General features: G+C 42.9%; 2 protein-coding genes across 2 annotated transcripts in view; one reads left to right on the plus strand and one right to left on the minus strand.

Moving 5' to 3' along the window:
• The window catches only part of LOC311143074 (cell surface glycoprotein MUC18-like), a gene marked incomplete at both ends in the record, with an annotated part of 94,693 nt that extends 88,406 nt beyond the window's left edge, over positions 1 to 6,287 (plus strand). Inside the window, 3 exons of the mRNA XM_084178883.1 lie at positions 5,624 to 5,753; positions 6,004 to 6,121; positions 6,267 to 6,287. Of these exons, the coding sequence (XP_084035009.1) occupies positions 5,624 to 5,753; positions 6,004 to 6,121; positions 6,267 to 6,287 (269 nt within the window). The remainder of the gene's footprint in view (positions 1 to 5,623; positions 5,754 to 6,003; positions 6,122 to 6,266) is intronic.
• Positions 6,288 to 8,578: 2,291 nt separating this feature from the next.
• Positions 8,579 to 21,521, minus strand: part of LOC311142987 (E3 ubiquitin-protein ligase CBL-like) — a 29,684-nt gene continuing 16,741 nt past the window's right edge. The window contains exons 5-15 of the mRNA XM_084178772.1: positions 21,000 to 21,121; positions 20,702 to 20,839; positions 20,385 to 20,472; positions 17,738 to 17,869; positions 16,417 to 16,653; positions 16,021 to 16,137; positions 15,561 to 15,847; positions 15,097 to 15,258; positions 14,757 to 14,890; positions 11,113 to 11,304; positions 8,579 to 10,996 (exon numbers count right to left, since the gene is read on the minus strand). Of these exons, the coding sequence (XP_084034898.1) occupies positions 10,668 to 10,996; positions 11,113 to 11,304; positions 14,757 to 14,890; positions 15,097 to 15,258; positions 15,561 to 15,847; positions 16,021 to 16,137; positions 16,417 to 16,653; positions 17,738 to 17,869; positions 20,385 to 20,472; positions 20,702 to 20,839; positions 21,000 to 21,121 (1,938 nt within the window). The 3' untranslated portion in view covers positions 8,579 to 10,667. The remainder of the gene's footprint in view (positions 10,997 to 11,112; positions 11,305 to 14,756; positions 14,891 to 15,096; positions 15,259 to 15,560; positions 15,848 to 16,020; positions 16,138 to 16,416; positions 16,654 to 17,737; positions 17,870 to 20,384; positions 20,473 to 20,701; positions 20,840 to 20,999; positions 21,122 to 21,521) is intronic.

Raw genomic sequence — 21,521 nt, forward strand, 5'->3', positions numbered from 1 at the left:
TGCTTGGGAGGTTTCAGTACTACAACTGAACCACGCTCCAGCACTGTTTCTCTTCTTCTTGACCTTTGAATCACTCTTATCTAGTTGAGAAGCGCTTTGAGATTTTGTCTTTGCTTTTTCTCAACTTTTGTTTCATTCTCTCTGAATACACACCAACCCAGACCATGAAGGATTAGCCAACAAGGCAACTAAATAATTCATGATTTTCATACAGGCAAAGTGTTTGCTGGAACAGGCGGGAGGATTGGCTCTGCTCATCGCCTGTGGGTACATTGAAAAGTCTGTGTGATGGAGAAAAATCTAATAGGAAAAAAAGAACAAGACAACAAACAGTTAAGAAATATAAGGATGTCCAACACCAAATGTTTTTCCAGATAAATGTGTAACTACAGTTTGTCTAGCATTTCGAGAAATGTTTTGAAGTGGCAGAGTGCCAAAAACACATATATTTAGTTATTATTGGGGAAGTTAATGCGCTGTCTCACTGTTTTATTAAGCTGTTGCAATAGAAGTTCTCATAAATCCATATTGTTCCATTTAACAAGTGCTTACTGCATGGATAAATATAGGAGTTAATAGTTCTGGTAGGGAGTAGCACTCTCTAATTTCCTCCTGGGGGGATTGCACTGAAGTGTTGATGGCTCTGTCACAGGGGCAGGCCAGGGCTGTTTCCCATCTCTCTGCCCAGTGTCTGGAGCACGCACTCACAAAGCATGAGAGCTGAAGCTGCTCACTCGGCACATTTCAACGTAGATAATTGGGTAATATTTGGTTGAGACGTTGATCAATGAGATTACAACAACCTATATTCATCCACTCAAAAAGATATCAAAAAGTTAGTTGAATTTCCAATGTTCAACCATCTAAAAGCACAACCAAATTCCAATGGAAAAACAATGTCTCATTTTTTGTTTAGTTGTCACCCAAATGTCTATCACTGCGCTTTCAACCATTTTAAAAGCACAGCAAAGTTCAAATGAGAATACAATGTCAGATATTTTGTTTATTTATACAGCAAATGTGATACAGTTGAGATTACATTAAATGTACATGGTGCAAGTTCGAGATTCTGCGCAGATTATTACAGTAATTGTGATGATCTCTACAGACCTGTTATGACCTATGTATGCACTCTTGAACATGCACACTTTATTTGATTACATAAGAAGAAATGTATAGTTATAGTAACTTCAAAATGTGGCCATGGTGTAATGAATACTCGGACAGAGTGGTAAGATCCAATCGCAGAATAGCGATGCTTTATTAGAGTACAGACAAGGGAATAGCTTAATCGTGGTCGGGCAGGCTGTGGTCAAAACCGGGCCAGGCATAGACAGGCAGAGGTACCAAAGGAGCGGGCTTAGTCGTAGTCGAGGTCACAGGCACAGGATCAGAGAACGGTAATCACTGGGGTAGACAAGTAGAGGATTAAGCAATTCGGGAAGTCAAACAACAAGGCACAGGTCGGATACACGGGTAATCAAAAACAACAAACTCTCTCTCTCTCTCTCTCTCTCGGAACAAAACGCTTAGCAAGTCACAAAGGAACAATACCTCGCACCGACTGAACCTCTGAGCACACCTTATATCCTACCCTAATTATGGACAGGTGTGCTCAGAACTCAGGTGAACCAGATCGAGTCTGATGACTCCCCCTCTCTGTAGATCGGGGAAGTGTCAGACTCTGTCTAGACCCAGCCAACCCCCGATCCCTTACACATGGATGTGTTACGCATTTTAAGGTTGAACGTTACATTAGTTTGTAAGATAGCCTTAACTTTATGCTATTTACTGTAATACAAAAGTAATATTGAATTGTGTTTGGTTGACAACGCAACCAAATATCAACATTTAAAGGAGATGTATCTACTGCTTGGACAGTTTCATCTGAGCCACTGGCTTAATTCAATTCTTTAACTAATATTTTTGATTCCGCAATATACACTACCGTTCAAAAGTTTGTGGTCACTTAGAAATGTCCTTGTTTTCGAAAGAAAAGCAATTTTTTGCTCCATTAAAAAAAATAACATCAAATTGATCGGAAATACAGTGTAGACATTGTTAATGTTGTAAATGGCTATTGTAGCTAGAATATCTACATACAGTGAGGGGAAAAAGTATTTGATCCCCTGCTGAATTTGCCCACTGACAAAGAAATGATCAGTCTATAATTTTAATGGTAGGTTTATTTGAACAGTGAGAGACAGAATAACAAAAAATTAATCCAGAAAAACGCATGTCAAAAATGTTATAAATTGATTTGCATTTTAATTAGGGAAATAAGTATTTGACCCCTCTCAATCAGAAAGATTTATGGCTCACAGGTGTCTTTTATACAGGTAACGAGCTGAGATTAGGAGCACACTCTTAAAGGGAGTGCTCCTAATCTCAGTTTGTTACCTGTATAAAAGACACCTGTCCACAGAAGCAATCAATCAATCAGATTCCAAACTCTCCACCATGGCCAAGACCAAAGAGCTCTCCAAGGATGTAAGGGACAAGATTGTAGACCTACACAAGGCTGGAATGGGCTACAAGACCATCGCCAAGCAGCTTGGTGAGAAGGTGACATCAGTTGGTGCGATTATTCGCAAATGGAAGAAACACAAAATAACTGTCAATCTCCCTCGGCCTGGGGCTCCATGCAAGATCTCACCTCGTGGAGTTGCAATGATCATGAGAACGGTGAGGAATCAGCACAGAACTACACAGGAGGATCTTGTCAATGATCTCAAGGCAGCTGGGACCATAGTCACCAAGAAAACAATTGGTAACACACTACGCCGTGAAGGACTGAAATCCTGCAGCGCCCGCAAGGTCCCCCTTCTCAAGAAAGCACATATACAGGGCCGTCTGAAGTTTGCGAATGAACATCTGAATGATTCAGAGGAGAACTGGGTGTAAGTGTTGTGGTCAGATGAGACCAAAATCGAGCTCTTTGGCATCAACTCAACTCGCCGTGTTTGGAGGAGGAGGAATGCTACCTATGACCCCAAGAACACCATCCCCACCATCAAACAAGGAGGTGGAAACATAATGCTTTGGGGGTATTTTTCTGCTAAGGGGACAGGACAACTTCACCACATCAAAGGGACGATGGACGGCACCATGTACCGTCAAATCTTGGGTGAGAACCTCCTTCCCTCAGCCAGGGCATTGAAAATGGGTTATGGATGGGTATTCCAGCATGACAATGACCCAAAACACACAGCCAAGGCAACAAAGGAGTGTCTCAAGAAGAAGCACATTAAGGTCCTGGAGTGGCCTAGCCAGTCTCCAGACCTTAATCCCATAGAAAATCTGTGGAGGGAGCTGAAGGTTCGAGTTGCCAAACGTCAGGCACGAAACCTTAATGACTTGGAGAAGATCTGCAAAGAGGAGTGGGACAAAATCCCTCCTGAGATGTGTGCAAACCTGGTGGCCAACTACAAGAAACGTCTGACCTCTGTGATTGCCAACAAGGGTTTTGCCACCAAGTACTAAGTCATGTTTTGCAGAGGGGTCAAATACTTTTTTCCCTCATTAAAATGCAAATAAATTTATAACATTTTTGACATGCGTTTTTCTGGATTTTGTTGTTGTAATTCTGTCTCTCACTGTTCAAATAAACCTACCATTAAAATTATAGACTGATCATGTCTTTGTCAGTGGGCAAACATACAAAATCAGCAGGGGATCAAATACTTTTCCCCCTCACTGTAGGCGTACAGAGGCCCATTATCAGCAACCATCAGTCCTGTGTTCCAATGGCACGTTGTGTTTGCTAATCCAAGTTTATCATTTTAAAAGGCTAATTGATCATTAGAAAACCCTTTTGCAATTATGTTAGCACAGCTTAAAACTGTTGTGCTGATTAAAGAAGCAATAAAACTGGCCTTCTTGAGACTAGTTGAGCAAGAGGACAAATACATTAGAGTGTCTAGTTTGAGAAACAGACGCCTCACAGGTCCTCAACTGGCAGCTTCATTAAATAGTACCCGCAAAACACCAGTCTCAACGTCAACAGTGAAGAGGCGACTCCGGGATGCTGACCTTCTAGGCAGAGTTGCAAAGAAAAAGCCAGATCTCAGACTGGCCAATAAAAATAAAAGATTAAGATGGGCAGTCTGAGATATGGCTTTTTCTTTGCAACTCTGCCTAGAAGGTCAGCATCCCGGAGTCGCCTCTTCACTGTTGACGTTGAGACTGGTGTTTTGCGGGTACTATTTAATGAAGCTGCCAGTTGAGGACATGTGAGGCGCCTGTTTCTCAAACTAGACACTCTAATGTATTTGTCCTCTTGCTCAGTTGTGCACCGGGGCCTCCCACTCCTCTTTCTATTCTGGTTAGAGCCAGTTTGCGCTGTTCTGTGAAGGGAGTAGTATACAGCGTTGTACGAGATCTTCAGTTTCTTGGCAATTTCTCGCATGGAATAGCCTTCATTTCTCAGAACAAGAATAGACTGAATAGATTCAGAAGAAAGTTCTTTGTTTCTGGCCATTTTAAGCTGGTAATCGAACCCACAATTGCTGATGCTCCAGATACTCAACTAGTCTCAAGAAGGCCAGTTTTATTGCTTCTTTAATCAGCACAACAGTTTTCAGCTGTGCTAACATACTTGCAAAAGTGTTTTCTAATGATCAATTAGCTTTTTAAAACGATAAACTTGGATTAGCAAACACAACGTGCCATTGGAACACAGGACTGATGGTTTCTGATAATGGGCCTCTGTACGCCTATGTAGATATTCCATAAAAAATCTGACATTTCCAGCGACAATAGCCATTTACAACATAAAACATTTCTACATTGTATTTCTGATCAATTTGATGTTATTTTAATGGACAAAAAATGTGCTTTTCTTTTGAAAACAAGGACATTTCTAAGTGACCCCAAACTTTTGAACGGTAGTGTAAATGTAAAGGTAATTTCCGATGGAGCTGACATATGCAGCGTTTACCGTGAATGCAGTCTCCGCTAAAGCGGGAACATTGCCTTTAAATTTCAATCACGCTGTAAAGCTGAACTTCCGCGATGTGGATTGAATAGAGCCCTTGATCTGTTTCCCATCTGCTTCTTATGACTTGGCCCATAAATCATGACCAATAGCACCATACTCTAAAACTGTTCTACAACCTGGATCCCAGGACTCCCTGGACAAAAGTGGGAAATGTTACTGAGTGGCTGTCCTGGCTAGTGGCTACTATCTTCCATATCTTCCTATGTTTTGTCCTACTAGAAGAGGATGGGCCTCCCATCTGAGCTGGGTTCGTCTCTGGGTTTTTTCCTTCTAGGTTTTCTTTTCTGGCCACTATGCTTCTGATTTCGCTTCTGCTAGCTCTTTGGGGTCTTGGCCGGGTTATTTACTGTAACCACTTTGTCACAACTGCTTTGACAACTGCTGATGTAGACAAATTTGAGTCATTTTGGCCTTATGTTGTCTGTCTAGGGATGTTTTCACTTGTTTTGTACGCTAGGGGCATTCTCACATGGGGTTATGGTTCACTGGTTACACATGTAGAGGCTGCACAGGTAAACAGGATATATTTACACATATCATGTCCGGATGATTCTCCATGATCAGGTATAAGCATTAACCTGAGCTTACCCTCCCCTCTCTCTGTCTGTCTGTCTGTGTGTATAGCTGAGGGCAATGGTGTGATCATCGTGGTCATCATCATCTGTATCCTCCTGCTGGCCATCCTGGGCAGTGTGCTCTACTTCCTCCACAAGAAGGGCAAGATCCCCTGTGGCCGCTCTGGCAAGCAGGAGATGTGAGTATTCTACTTCAACAACTGGTCTAGGGCCAGGTTTTGTGTCTGGTTCTATAAGGTGGGTGCTACACATTGGTAGTGGATGAGGGTAAATTACAATGTAAAGCACTCTGAGCGCTTGAAAAAGTGTTATCTAAATGTATTCCATATGTTCATCTATAAATTAGTATTTCTGCCTCCAAGAATGTGATACTGTCCTCACTGGAGAGGAATATTGAGAGTAAACTGAGTTTGTGCTCTCTATCCACAGCACCAAGGAGAACCCTAACAAAGATGGCATTGTGGTGGAGATGAAGACTGACACCAAGACCGAAGAGGCTGTTCTTCTGAAGGGCGTTAACGGTGACAAGAATGGCCCCAGCGGCCAGGTAACTATGAATATGAAAGCTATACGCTAAACAGAAGTAGCCTACTGTCTGTCTTTCTTGAATCTTGCATTGCCCACTGTATTGACATTTGTTGGTGTTTTTTCTCCCTCTCCTCTTTCCCTGTGTGCTTTTCCCTGGAGTAAAGTACATGGACCTGAGGAAGTGACATATGCAGAGGGCTGAGCTCTGACGTGGCCAGCCGAAGCTCTTCGCCACCCCACCAAATCCACCCACAAGCCAAGCCTAGACTACTGGAAGCATTGGAAAAAACAGCCTTCACAATCACTTTCTAATTAGGACTCAATCAATCAATCACTTTCCCCACATTTGTGTTCAGCAGTATTCACCATATCTGGCCAAAACCACACAGGAACACAAACGACTGATTTTAAGGTGTTTGAAGGATGTTTTGATTGCTCAATTTTACTGTTTGTAATTTTATACTGTCTCCCCAAAGACTTTTTACTCTCTCGTTTTCGTTTTCAAGTGTATGATGATGACGTTCATTAACTGTGCGTTAAAAACTTTATAGACTGTATATATTATATATATATTTAGTTATTTAAGATATTTTGACACAGACCTTTCAAGTTCAGACTTCATGGTAGTATCTGTTTATGGTGTCACTTACTTTAGCTATTCATCCATGGTCCTTGATTAGGCGTTTCTACATAATTTTATGGAGGAAATTTGACCATAAATGACCACCAATATGTTTGTGGACAAACGCCATGTCAACAGGTGTCTACATTTTCTCAGCAAAACTCATCATTTCAGAGTCATTCTCTTGTGAACTACTGTCAAGCTCTTGTACTGTTTGTAAATAATCGTAGCATAAGAACCGTTTGTAGCTGTGGCCTTCGATTGTCTTTTTTGAAATGGCCTACTGCGTTATAATCTGCAGTGCCTGTGGAAATTTGTCTCACTTTGATGTAAGATACACTGAAATGTTTCCTTTTTTTCTGGTTTGCTCTGTGTATTTCTTTGTATTTGGGTGAGGGCCAAGGAGACCTGAAGGTCATTTTGTGTGTGAGACATTTTGGATGCTTACTGTAAGTTATATGCATGGAAGAAGCTGTTGCTAGCTCAAAGACTGCCCAACTTGCATCATTTACGGAATGATGATATGTTACTAAAGGTATTATGATTTTGATATTGTACACTAATGGGAGAGTTCAATTTGTACAAATACTGTATGTTGTGATCCAAATATTGCCTTCAAGGTAATATTTTAGTGGTCATTGTAAGTGTTTAGTTGAAATGACATCCATTTTGTTCAGCCTGCTTACGTCCGGCCATAGGACTGCAGATAGTGGACTTTTGGTAGTATAACTCAAGAAAAGAAACTGCCCTCAACTGTGTGCCTTTTTTGTTCGGTCTGGTTTAGTTGTGTTATAGTGTAGTGTTCTGATGCTTATGGAAGGAAGAGGTCTGGACTTAAGTGTTTGAGTTTCATTCATTCATGTCACCCAAAGACAGATCCCAACACGGGAAGAAAAAGCTTTTTGAAGCCAGTGTGTGGATGACTGGCCTTCATGATGTACAAAAGGTTCACTGTTGGTCACCACCAACAGTGAAAACAGCATGTTGTGCAGTTAGCTCAGAAAACAGAAACTTTTCTTGACTGGACAGTTATACCTGCTTCATCCCATCCCAACCTCTTTCTTTGAGTGATATGTAATGTTTTTGTTGACTATCTGAAACAGCTACCGGTGGACAGGAATGTTTGGACCTGCACAGTTCATCATTGTTTTGTAATGTTCTGATATTGCAAACATGTGTAAATTAAGTACAGTTCTTGTGATTTGATGCTTGCCTTTTTATAATTTTTTTGCAAGAAAATGCCAAATAAAAAGGTTACATTTGATCTCTTTTTCATTGTCATCTTTACACTAAATATTTAAATTAAAGTTCATAGCAGAGAATTGAAAATGTACTACGAGTGCATTTCAATGGCACGACTGAAAATACATATTTCCACTGATAGATTTAATTCACAACAGCCAAAATGACTACGCCTCACTATGGTCTATAACAGAGACCCAGAATGTGATCGACGGGGAAAAGGGGCGACTTCTACCCCCTAACCACCGTTATGCTGTATCCTGGAGTGAGTAGTACAGTAGCTTCAGATTTCCATAGACAGCATGCTTGGTGTTTCATCACCATCTGAACGAATAATCATCTGCTTTGACTGGCAGACCAAGATGGAGCTGGCCCTGAACGCGGTAAGTTGCTGTCTCCTGGGTCCTCAAACGCTGATTTCTCACATAAATGCACACATTCTTTCAGGTTACAGACCATGTAACTAGGCCTCGGACCCCTAGACAAAGCAAGTGCAAAACAATATTAGTAGGCTAGTTATTGGGTTCGTAACGAGCTACATAGACAATATTTTCAGTACTACAGTATTATTTAACTTTTTCAATAAAATATACCAATCAAATGTTAAAGAAAATATTGTTTATTTGAAAATCTTTAATGGCTGAGGCATGAACACATGGCAACATAATGAATGCTGAGTATATTAAAATCAATAAATAAAATACTTCATCTACACATGCAATAAGGCAATGAAAAAAAGCTCTTTTTTTTGTTAGTTCTCTCCGTATGTACAGGTGAGGCGCACAATGAATTATAATATACAATTTCACATTGGCTCGAACGACAAAGTACCAACAGTATACCAGTAAATTCTGCAACTATTGAGCACTGTGTGTGGTGGTGCAATGACTAGTGTGGCATGAGACCACAGCAATCTCTTATGACAGAGTGCCCTCTTGTGGTAAGTCCACATATGAGCGAGACAGTGGAAAGCAGAGGCCTTAGAAAGCACCACTTTGAACCATTTCAGTTTCAAGTCAATTCTCACAAAGGATTTTACAAGGAGTGGCACTTAAGTTCATGATCAATGAATTGCAGTCAATGTATATCACAATTTGAAAGAAGTTAAAACAATATTGAACTCAAGCGAAACAAACCGATGCAGAAATATCATGGCCATTCTTTACATTTACCTTACAAGTATCTAATAATATGTGATTTAAACCTGTATTTAAATGCTTTTGGCTTTGAATCCAACACATTAACACCTAACATTTCTGGTGTGAGAGTCCCCATACAACCTTGGCATATCACTGCACATTGTTCAGTCTGATGTGTACCTGAGTCCAGAAGACAATGACAAAAACTCCCTCTGTTCAACGGGGTTTCAAATTCAAAGGAAATAGATTTAATTATTCATATATTTACAGATTTCTCAATGTGTCGAAGCCACATCCTTGGGGGAAAAAACAATGCTAATCAACGTAGGTACAAAGAAACTACATAAAAGTTCAAAACTAATATTGAGCCACCTTAAGATGGGGCAATGTTCTGTTTGTAACGTATAAACAAAGTGTTCTTTCCCAGAGGAGGCAGCAAAGCAAGTCTGAGGTAGTGCCAATTAAGTACTTCATTTCACTAAATATCATGGTGTATACATGACTTGGGATCACTTTGTCTTCTCTGCCCAATCAACATGTTATTGTCTGGAAAATTAATAGTATGGATACGAAAAAACAAACCCTTACAAGCAGCAGTCCAATTGCACACTGATTAGTAGAGAGCAAAATTCAGATAGGGCACATATACTCCCTTAATTTTTAAGTATGACATTAAAAAAGGACACTCACTTTAAAATATATAAGCTATTCACAGAATTAACAATAAGGCTTAACCGTGAAACCACTACCACTGGTGGCATTAATACAATTATACAAAATAATGACATCAGAAATGTTACACGTTAGTTCACCAGTCAATGTTAGCACTACATTGAATACGCTTACTGTACATTCCAAGATTACGTACACGTCATTCAGACTGTTATATATTATAAGACAATCACTAAACCAGGAACTAAAGCAATTTGGAGTTATGCTTACTTTTTAAAAACCGTTACTTCGTCTACTACAATTACAGTGAAATGTATGACATGGAGCCCTGTAATACTGCAATGCAACTAAAATATTCACATTCATTAGCTTTAGCACAAACCACAAAATCAAATGCTTTAGTCTCCACCTGGCGTATCTAGCTACAAACTGTATGTACGACTATGACCCAACCAAAACTAACATGGGCACCATTAGGGTGAAGAGGGAGTGGGAATCATGAGTCAAGTATGCCCCAATGACAGTTACTGCTGCTGCACAATAAGTCCCAAACTATTCCTTGCGAGACACTGCAGCCTAAGCACACAGTGTAAAGTTAGGCTTATTCTACCCTGCACTCAGAAACAAGGAAATGCTTAGAGCCACACAATAAGACCAGAGCCAAGCACAAACGACCATACAAGGGTCAAAGGCTTGGCCATACAGAGGCCACATCAAGCATTCTCCCTCTCCCTTTAGATTCTCTCACTAGATGCCTGTGCATGGGACCGAGGTGAGTCCTCCTACCCTTACAATTTACAGCGCTTCTAGACCTGTCACAACCAGCACAGTAGAAATGCTATCCATTATGGCACAGTGGGTAAATGATATAGGGTGCGGTGTTGAGGCTGCTACGTGAGGATGTGGGCCGTGGAGGGGATGGAGACAAACTCGCGCAGGATGTTCTTGGCCGTCTCCAGGTTGTTCTGGGCGATCATCAGGGCCTTCTGAATGTCCTGGAATGAGTAACCCTGGCTCATCAGACACTCTATCTCCCCGTTGATGGGTAGCGCCGCACCGGGAACTGGAGCGGGACCGGGCCCCCCTCGGGAGCCAGCTGATGGACTGGCAGCAGGGGGCAGGGCCTCTGGGGTAAGGGGGCGGGGCCGGTGGTCTGAGTTGACCCGGCGGGGGAGGGGCTTAGGGGGGCGCTCGGGGTCCTGACCTGATGCAAACGTAGCTGGGAGAGAGAAGAGGAGAGAACATGTTCATGAGATGGTGTTTGATAAATATAACTCTTAACATGACAAAGTAAGAGAGGAAAAGGACTGAAAACCCTAATGCTGAGTTACATACAGGCATCTATGGTAGGGCTATCCATTGAGAGGCAGCTGAAGACGGCCGAGGTGCCGGTGACATCAGAGAGGGTGCGCCTGGCGGGTGCCGGGGGAGCTTGGGGTCGTGGGTAGTCATACTCATACACATCCTCTTCCTCAATCTCCTCTACCACATGGTGCAGGGGAACCGCAGGGGGAGGGATGAGGTAGTCTGGAGGGAAACAAGAGGATTAAAGGGATAAAAAAAGAAAGAGTGATTTAAATACCCTGAATACAGGATATACAGTGGGGGAAAAAAGTATTTAGTCAGCCACCAATTGTGCAAGTTCTCCCACTTAAAAAGATGAGAGGCCTGTAATTTTCATCATAGGTACACGTCAACTATGACAGACAAATTGAGAATTTTTTTTCCAGAAAATCACAATGTAGGATTTCTTATGAATTTATTTGCAAATTATGGTGGAAAATAAGTATTTGGTCACCTACAAACAAGCAAGATTTCTGGCTCTCACAGACCTGTAACTTCTTCTTTAAGAGGCTCCTCTGTCCTCCACTCGTTACCTGTATTAATGGCACCTGTTTGAACTTGTTATCAGTATAAAAGACACCTGTCCACAACCTCAAACAGTCACACTCCAAACTCCACTATGGCCAAGACCAAAGAGCTGTCAAAGGACACCAGAAACAAAATTGTAGACCTGCACCAGGCTGGGAAGACTGAATCTGCAATAGGTAAGCAGCTTGGTTTGAAGAAATCAACTGTGGGAGCAATTATTAGGAAATGGAAGACATACAAGACCACTGATAATCTCCCTCGATCTGGGGCTCCACGCAAGATCTCACCCCATGGGGTCAAAATGATCACAAGAACCACACGGGGGGACCTAGTGAATGACCTGCAGAGAGCTGGGACCAAAGTAACAAAGCCTACCATCAGTAACACACTACGCCGCCAGGGACTCAAATCCTGCAGTGCCAGACGTGTCCCTCTGCTTAAGCCAGTATATGTCCAGGCCCGTCTGAAGTTTGCTAGAGTGCATTTGGATGATCCAGAAGAGGATTGGGAGAATGTCATATGGTCAGATGAAACCAAAATATAACTTTTTGGTAAAAACTCAACTCGTCGTGTTTGGAGGACAAAGAATGCTGAGTTGCATCCAAAGAACACCATACCTACTGTGAAGCATGGGGGTGGAAACATCATGCTTTGGGGCTGTTTTTCTGCAAAGGGACCAGGACGACTGCTCCGTGTAAAGGAAAGAATGAATGGGGCCATGTATCGTGAGATTTTGAGTGAAAACCTCCTTCCATCAGCAAGGGCATTGAAGATGAAACGTGGCTGGGTCTTTCAGCATGACAATGATCCCAAACACACCGCCCAGGCAACGAAGGAGTGGCTTCGTAAGAAGCATTTCAAGGTCCTGGAGTGGCCTAGCCAGTCTCCAGATCTCAACCCCATAGAAAATCTTTGGAGGGAGTTGAAAGTCCGTGTTGCCCAGCGACAGCCCCAAAACATCACTGCTCTAGAGGAGATCTGCATGGAGGAATGGGCCAAAATACCAGCAACAGTGTGTGAAAACCTTGTGAAGACTTACAGAAAACGTTTGACCTGTGTCATTGCCAACAAAGGGTATATAACAAAGTATTGAGAAACTTTTGTTATTGACCAAATACTTATTTTCCACCATAATTTGCAAATAAATTCATTAAAAATCCTACAATGTGATTTTCTGGATTTTGTTTTCTCATTTTGTCTGTCATAGTTGACGTGTACCTATGATGAAAATTACAGGCCTCTCTCATCTTTTTAAGTGGGAGAACTTGCACAATTGGTGGTTGACTAAATACTTTTTTTCCCCACTGTACATGTTCCACGTGCTGAGATACATGATAACTGGCTTAACTAATAACTGTAATCCAATTGTGGCCACATTCATTGAGATGGTATGTTTCTGGGCAGGTGTACAGTCGTGGTCAAAAGTTTTGAGAATGACACAAATATTAATTTTCACAAAGTCTGCTGCCTCAGTTTTTATGATGGCAATTTGCATATACTCCAGAATGTTATGAGTGATCAGATGAATTGCAATTAATTGCAAAGTCCCTCTTTGCCATGAAAATGAACTTAATCCCAAAATAACATTTCCACTGCATTTCAGCCCTGCCACAAAAGGACCAGCTGACATCATGTCAGTGATTCTCTCGTTAACACAGGTGAGAGTGTTGACGAGGACAAGGCTGGAGATCACTCTGTCATGCTGATTGAGTTAGAATAACAGACTGGAAGCTTTAAAAGGAGGGTGGTGCTTGAAATCATTGTTCTTCCTCTTAACCATGGTTACCTGCAAGGAAACACGTGCCGTCATCATTGCTTTGCACAAAAAGGGCTTCACAGGCAAGGATATTGCTGCTAGTAAGATTGCACCTAAATCAACCATTTATCGGATCATCAAGAACTTCAAGGAGAAAGGTTCAATTGTTGTGAAGAAGGCTTCAGGGCGCCCAAGAAAGTCCAGCAAGCACCAGGACCGTCTCCTAAAATTGATTCAGCTGCAGGATCGGGGCACCACCAGTGCAGAGCTTGCTCAGGAATGGCAGCAGGCAGGTGTGAGTGCATCTGCACGCACAGTGAGGCAAAGACTTTTGGAGGATGGCCTGGTGTCAAGAAGGGCAGTGAGGAAGCCACTTCTCTCCAGAAAAAACATCAGGGACAGACTGATATTCTGCAAAAGGTACAGGGATTGGACTGCTGAGGACTGGGGTAAAGTATTTTTCTCTGATGAATCCCCTTTCCGATTGTTTGGGGCATCCGGAAAAAAGCTTGTCCGGAGAAGACAAGGTGAGCGCTACCATCAGTCCTGTGTCATGCCAACAGTAAAGCATCCTGAGACCATTCATGTGTGGGGTTGCTTCTCAGCCAAGGGAGTGGGCTCACTCACAATTTTGCCTAAGAACACAGCCATGACTAAAGAATGGTACCAACACATGCTCCGAGAGCAACTTCTCCCAACCATCCAAGAACAGTTTGGTGACGAACAATGCCTTTTCCAGCATGATGGACCACCTTGCCATAAGGCAAAAGTGATAACTAAGTGGCTCTGGGAACAAAACATCGACATTTTGGGTCCATGGCCAGGAAACTCCCCAGACCTTAATCCCATTGAGAACTTGTGGTCAATCCTCAAGAGGCGGGTGGACAAACAAAAACCCACAAATTCTGACAAACTCCAAGCATTGATTATGCAAGAATGGGCTGCCATCAGTCAGGATGTGGCCTAGAAGTTAATTGACAGCATGCCAGGGCGGATTGCAGAGGCCTTGAAAAAGAAGGGTCAACACTGCAAATATTGACTCTTTGCATAAACTTAATGTAATTGTCAATAAAAGCCTTTGACACTTATGGAATGCTTGTAATTATACTTCAGTATACCATAGTAACATCTGACAAAAATATCTAAAAACACTGAAGCAGCAAACTTTGTGAAGACCAATACTTGTGTCATTCTCAAAACTTTTGACCACGACTGTAGACATACAAAAGACGCCAGTGTGATTCAAGCCCAAGTTGCATGGTGGTTTTCTGATTGTACAAAGTGATGATTATGTAACTTCATGTGCAATCAGAAAAGTGAGAATAGAGATCCTTCATCCATCTCCATGTACCTGATTCCGGGGGCTGCTGGGGCAGGGACAGGGAGGCCAGAGGTAGGAGCACAGTAGCACTAGCCTGCGCCTGGATGTTACACATGGACTCATACACCTGAGGGTCCTCACAGTCCACATCACACACCACAGTCCTAGGATAGAAGGGGGGAGTGGAGAGAAAGAGGCAGGGATGGAGTAAGATGAATGGCAGAGGGAGGGGCATCAGAAAAACGTTAGTCAGGACCCTGTACTGATTGATCATAGATTTAAACCATTCAGGAAATACATACATCTAGGATGGTTCAATCATTCAATCATAATCCACTGAGTCACCTCAATGACAGTCTTGAGCGCTCACCGTGAGTCGTGGTTAGTGGTTTGGAGCAGTGGTGGTGCGGGCACAACAGCACCCGCCATGGCCCAGGAGGATCCTCCTGCAGGGAGAGAGGTGGGGCTCATGTACTCATTCTCCTCATCACTCCCAGATGACTTCTCACCAGTAGACTCCTGTTGAGGAGGCCTAACAACAGAGAGCAAGAGAGACTGAGCCAGGTAATACATACAACATATTGAATTACCGATCAGTCATTCTATGAGTTACTACAGGGTCTATAGACAATCTAAGTCCCAGAGAGCCTCTGATTCAACCAATCACGTCAGGAATGGAAGACCACCATTACATTAAATCTAGTGATTTAGTGCTGGACTAGAATAAAAATCTGCATTTCCCAGAACTCTTCAGGGCAAGGAGTGACTTCTCTCTATTGAACATCTACATTACATCTATAACACATTTTATCCATATCTATACATATGCCATACCCGACTGCCAGGGAGTAGATAGCGTTGGTCGCTGCTAGCGGCTTTGCTCTGTGGATACAGTCACTGTCACTGGGTCCGTTGGTCTGTGGGGGGGCCTTGGCTACGGGGCGGGGAACCATGTAGTTGGAGGCCCAGTTGGGCTCTGGAGGGGTGCATGGCAGGGGTCTCCTTTGGAGCCGGCCCTCTGGCAGTCCAAGGGGAGAGGGGCGTTCGGGTGGGGGAGGTGGGGGTAACTCTCTCAGGGCAGGAGGGAGGGGCAAAGGTTTGTCTCTGTGGAGGGCTGCAATCTGGGGAGAGCAGATATTAATGACTGTATGCAATACTTGTCTCTCTGGATTAGAGAGTCAGCTAAATTAGTAAAATGTAAAAGTCACATGACATGCATGGGCACACCATTATATACATAACAAAATAAGCTTGAATTAGATTAAGTGATTGACAGATTAGGTCCTCCACTTGCCTTGGTTGTTGCTCCTTGGCCCAGGACCCCTGGGGAGCTGGGAGGCCTCTGCTGCAGCAGGTCCAGCCGGGGGGGCACAGGGGGCAGCGGCGTCACAGGGGAGGGCGGGCGCTCCACCTGAAAACACACAGGGGAGGCATCAAAACAAACTTGAGACGTCAGCTTGTTTCTACAACATGTAGATGGAGGAGCTGTTTTTGTTGTTGTTGATTTACTGGGTGGTGTATCTGATTGGCAAATTCTGAAAACTACCAAGTCTTTTATAGATTGTCTTTTCACTTTTACCACATAAGGACACAATGATGTTGTGAGATGGTGTGTGTAGGAGAAATAGAGAGAACATGACAAAGTCTGGCTGGTCATAGATGGTGGCTGGGGGTGAGGTGGGGGACTTGCCTTGGTGCAGGCCAGCCTGTTCATAATGAGGTGGGGGTCCTCCAGGCGCTCGTCATCGTCCTCATCGTTGCTGGGGGAGACTGACAGGGAGCCCCCTCCTTCCGCCCCGTAAGGTCCCTGGAAGCTGGCAAAGGAGGCCCCGCTGCTGCTGTTCTTGGGGTGGAAGGGGTCTACCACGATGGGCTCTGTGCCTTTAATCTCACAGCGGCAGAATGGACAGCCCTGCCCCTCCGATTCCTGGGAGAGAGCAATACCGCAGTTTAAAACTAAATCGGGCCAAGGCCCATATCCACAAAGCATCTCAGAAAAGGTCCTAGGAATCCTGTTAACCTGTTTTAAGAAGAAAAAAACCTCCCAGCTCAGAGTAGGTTTTAGGATGATGTTAAGACACTGCTCAGACATACGGCATCGCCAGCGTGAACTCTATATAGCATGCTTCAGACAATGACAGTGAAGGTGACTGTACATCAAATGCTGTAATGGTAAAACGTTTGATATCATTTTCGCCTGACACAATCACTTTGCCTACTCTTAATTATTGCCTAATATGTTGGCAACCATAACCTTTATTTTAATAAAAATGATATGGTTAAAAGCGGAATTTTCATAATATTACCGTTATCAACACACACTCGTCGTCATTCCCGTTTAACAACTCTAAATCACTTTGGCAGAGTAGGCATCAAGTCACTTGCCGATAATGTTGCATACAACACTGCACACAACGTTTTGAAAGGTCTATCATTTTCATCAAACACTATCAAAGTTAACACAAGCACTATATATATGCCTTCAATTGCACAATTTATAGGCATGCCTAATTTAGAGATTTTTTTTACAACATGTTGCATTCCAAATGGATAACTTTAAATAACTAAGTGGTTAAGTATTTAAGCATATCATGTAAAACATGCCTTGTGAAATTGTCAAAAGTGCAAGAGATACTGTTACATGTAGGTCTAGATTATTTATGAAATATCAAAACATTCTTAACAACTCAAAACAATTGCATGTGACGCAGGAAACACTGACTCACTGCATTTTTCTTTTATCAAGACACCTGTTGGTAACTCTTAACTGGTTAGGACAGCTAATGAGGTGTCCTAAATATCTGTCGACTAGGAGTGACTTCTGACTGAAGAGGCTTCATGCATAGCTTTTATTTTGACCCATAAGAGTAGGAGTAAAATGTCTCTATTCTCAGCACTTACGACCAATGTTCTACTCTGAGACGCTTTGTGGATACGGGCCCAGATAAAATGTACAAAATGAATGTGAACCAATAGACACTCTTGCGGGATGACCTAATTCTGGGACCTACCTGCCAGGCAGTGAGACAGGAGGTGCACATGAGGTGGCTGCAGGGCTCTATCTTCACATCCTTGTCGTTCTCTGCACAGATCTTACACAACTGGAATGTGGAGCCCATCTCACAGTAGAGCTCATACTGCTCCTGTAGCACAGAGAAGAGAAAGGAGATAGGATGAGTATCACATAAGTAAAAGATACATCAGAAATGTCATATCTCAGTGTATGCATACTTCAATAGGACAAATATTTTCTGGCCCAATTCTGATTTTAGGAAACATCCATCTAAACCAGGGGTGTCAAACGTACGGCCCGCGGGCCGGATCAGGCCCGCAAACGGGTTTAATCCGGCCCGCGAGATGATTTAAAAAATAAAAATAAAAAATTGTTTAGTTTTTTTGTTTTGTAAAGTATAAAAATGCGCTGCAATTTTTCAATAAAATAAACTGCTGTTCCAATTGCGTCCACTAGATGGCGCAATAGCAATTGTGTTAAGCAAGCAAACTGTTTATACCGGGGCAGAGCAAGTAGGTCAAGCACGTGCAGCCAATGAGCTACTTTGTTTTGCCCGCGATATTTATTACGGCTTCTACTTTTAACATTATGTGCTTTGGCACCCTCATTGCCCCAATATGTCTCTGTCAAAAAAGAGAAAAGTGGACGCAGAGTGCAGAGTGTTCCAAGAAAAATCTGTATGTTTGGTGTGTTCAGAGCATGTTGCAGTGCTGAAAGAATATAACCTTCGTCGCCACTATGTGAGTCTTCATGCCGACAAATATGACAACTCTCAAGGACAGCGGAGATGAGAGAAGGTGAATGAACTGTTGGCGGGTCTGAAGAAACAGCAGTCTGTGTTTACTCACAGCCGAGACATCAGTGACGCTGCAGTGAAAGCTAGCTACCTCATTGCTAATGAAATCGCAGTGGCTTCAAAACCATTTAGTGAGGGTGAATTTTTAAAAACATGCATGATGAAGGCAGCGGAGATTGTGTGCCCTGAAAAGCGGCAGGCTTTTGCAAATATCAGCCTGACAAGAAACACAGTTGCAGACAGGATTTCCGATCTTTCAGTGGATTTGGACAGCCAGTTGAAGCAAAAAGTAAAGTCATTTATTGCGTTTTCGGTTGCAATTGATGAAAGCACGGACATTACAGATGTTGCACAACTGGCCATTTTTTCATCCGCGGAGTTGATGACACATTGACCGTCACCGAGGAGTTCGTGGAGTTGGTGCCGATGACAGATACAACGACAGCAGCTGATATTTTTACAGCACTCGTCGGCGCGCTGGACAGGGTCGGAGTGGACTGGTCCCGCGCTGTCAGCCTGGCTACAGATGGTGCGCCCTCAATGATCGGGAAAAAAGCAGGCGTTGTGACAAAGTTCAGAGAGAAAGTGCAATCTGCAAATGGAGGACGTGATTTTTTGACTTTTCACTGTATTTTGCACCAGGAGGCTTTGTGTTGCAAGTCATTAAATATGGATAACGTCATGAAGGTGGTCATCCAAACTGTTAATTTCATCCGATCCAGAAGCCTGAATCACCGTCAGTTTGACAGCCTTCTCAGAGAGAAAGACCACATCTATGGCCTGCCATACCACACTGAGGTAAGATGGTTAAGCCGAGGTGCTGTGCTGAGGCGTTTCTTTGATTTACGAGAAGAAATTGAACAGTTCATGGAAGAAAAGGGCAAACCAGTGTTAGAATTTCATTCCGCAGAATGGATGCCGGACCTTGCATTTATGGTGGATGTTACAGAGCACCTGAATAACTTGAACAAACAGCTGCAAGGGCGCAACAAAGTTGTCACGCAGTATTATGACAGCATACGTTCTTTCAAGTTGAAGCTGTCATTGTGGGAGACGCAACTTGCCGGTGGTGATGCAGCTCACTTCCCCTGTCTGAAAAATGTGTGCGCGACCCAACATGTGGCAGACATGAAGCGGTTCAAAGATAAAATAACGGGACTGTTACGGGAGTTTGAGCAACGCTTTCAGATTTATGTTTATATGTTTTTATGTTGATGTGCTATTGTTTTTAATTGATTTTATTTTATTTGTATATTTAACCTATTCTTGACTCTGTGGTTCTTGCACTTGTTTGGGGAACAGGATTTCATTATTTTTATCTACATTTCTGCCTGAGAAATGACACCCTGATATAGTTCTGTGATCTGTGAAACAGTTCTGTTAATCACTGAGGCATTGTGTGTTTGTGTGTTCTTTTTCTTTAGAACTTTCAAATAAACTTGACGTGTTTTATGATTAATAGTGATGTTGTGCTTGTACTATTTTGGACACACTGTCCTCAGGCTCCAGCTTTATGTTGATCGTATTAAAACAAAGAAAACAATCTGAAGTTGTTGTTTTTAAGTTATATATACCATGATTTTTCCGGTCCGGCCCACTTGGGAATAGATTTTCCTCCATGTGGCCCCTGAGCTAAAATGAGTTTGACACCCCTGATCTAAACAGACAGTATTCTGACTTGAGATAGATTCACATAAATCTGAATAAGTATACAAATGTACGTTTAGGGCATTGTAAGCAATGGAAAATTACAGTAGGCAAAAGTTTGAGTCACAAGTGAATCTGAAGTCTGAATTACGACCTGTAGTGAATGTTATGAACTTCGTGGATGTGAGTGTGTGTGTCTGACCTGTGTGACTTTGATGTGGTCCTGTGGGGAGGGCTCACACAGACCTGTGAGGTCTGGGTTCTGGGCCCGGCCATCTGGGAACAAGTAGCTGGAGAGAGAGCAACAAATCAAAACATTTCAATGGCCAGTTGAAGTATGATTTCCTGTTATTTCAACTAATTAAAATGTGCAATTCTGTGATGATTTTTGTTTGTAGTCTTAAACTGATTTCAACCTCTTTCAGAGGAAACTTTACACAACATATTTTGCAAACGCCTTGACTGAACCAGAAAAGGTAGTATTTGGTCATTCTTTCATCTTGGCTATGTCATACTCACAATCCCTCCCTGTATCCATCAATGAGGGCCTGAAAGAGGGGCTTGTTGTGGGGGATGGTCTGCAGGATGTTCCCATCTGCAGTGACGTAGCCAATGGCCCACTGGCCCAGCCGAGTGCAACTCAGTCTGAAGATATAACTGGGACAGAGGCAGACCACAAACGTGTTGTGTGAGAGAAGTTGAGCGTGTACATGTTGATGTACTTGGACGGTCTCTGTGTGCTCTGTGATGTTTTTTTGTATGCAAGTGTGTGCATGTCAAAATATTTACTTCAGTGTCAGGTGTATGTGTGTCTCACCTGCCAGGCTTGTGGATGAACCTCTGCAGTCGGGCCTTGACCTCGTCGTAGGTGAGGAAGGCCATGTACCCCGGATGTGTGACAGCCAGACTGTTCCAGTTCCTCAGGAGAGATGACCACGGCTGCACAATCCAACACACACACACACCACGGTCAGAACCCGTACAGCAACAACAGCTTGTATTTGTATTGACAACAAATCTTAATCCTAGCTAACAAAGAAGCACTTGTGTTCTTCACCTGATATTCACGACAACAGTGGTCTGGAGAGCTACAGGGCGTGCATGATTTTATTCCAGCCCAGTCCTAATCTCCTCAATGGTCTTGATGATCAATTGATTATTAGTTGAAGCTGATGTGTTAGTGGTGGGCTGGAACAAAAGCATGCACACCCAGTAGGTCTCCTGGGGCCTCATTTATAACCGTTGCGTAAATTTTACACTAAACATTGAGATTTATATATTTGGCACATGCCATAAATACGCATGTTTCCCGTTATAAATCAGACCTTTCGTAAAACTG

This window comes from Coregonus lavaretus (genome assembly GCF_964263955.1).
Source record: "Coregonus lavaretus genome assembly, chromosome: 15".
Classification (NCBI taxonomy): Eukaryota; Metazoa; Chordata; class Actinopteri; order Salmoniformes; family Salmonidae; genus Coregonus; species Coregonus lavaretus.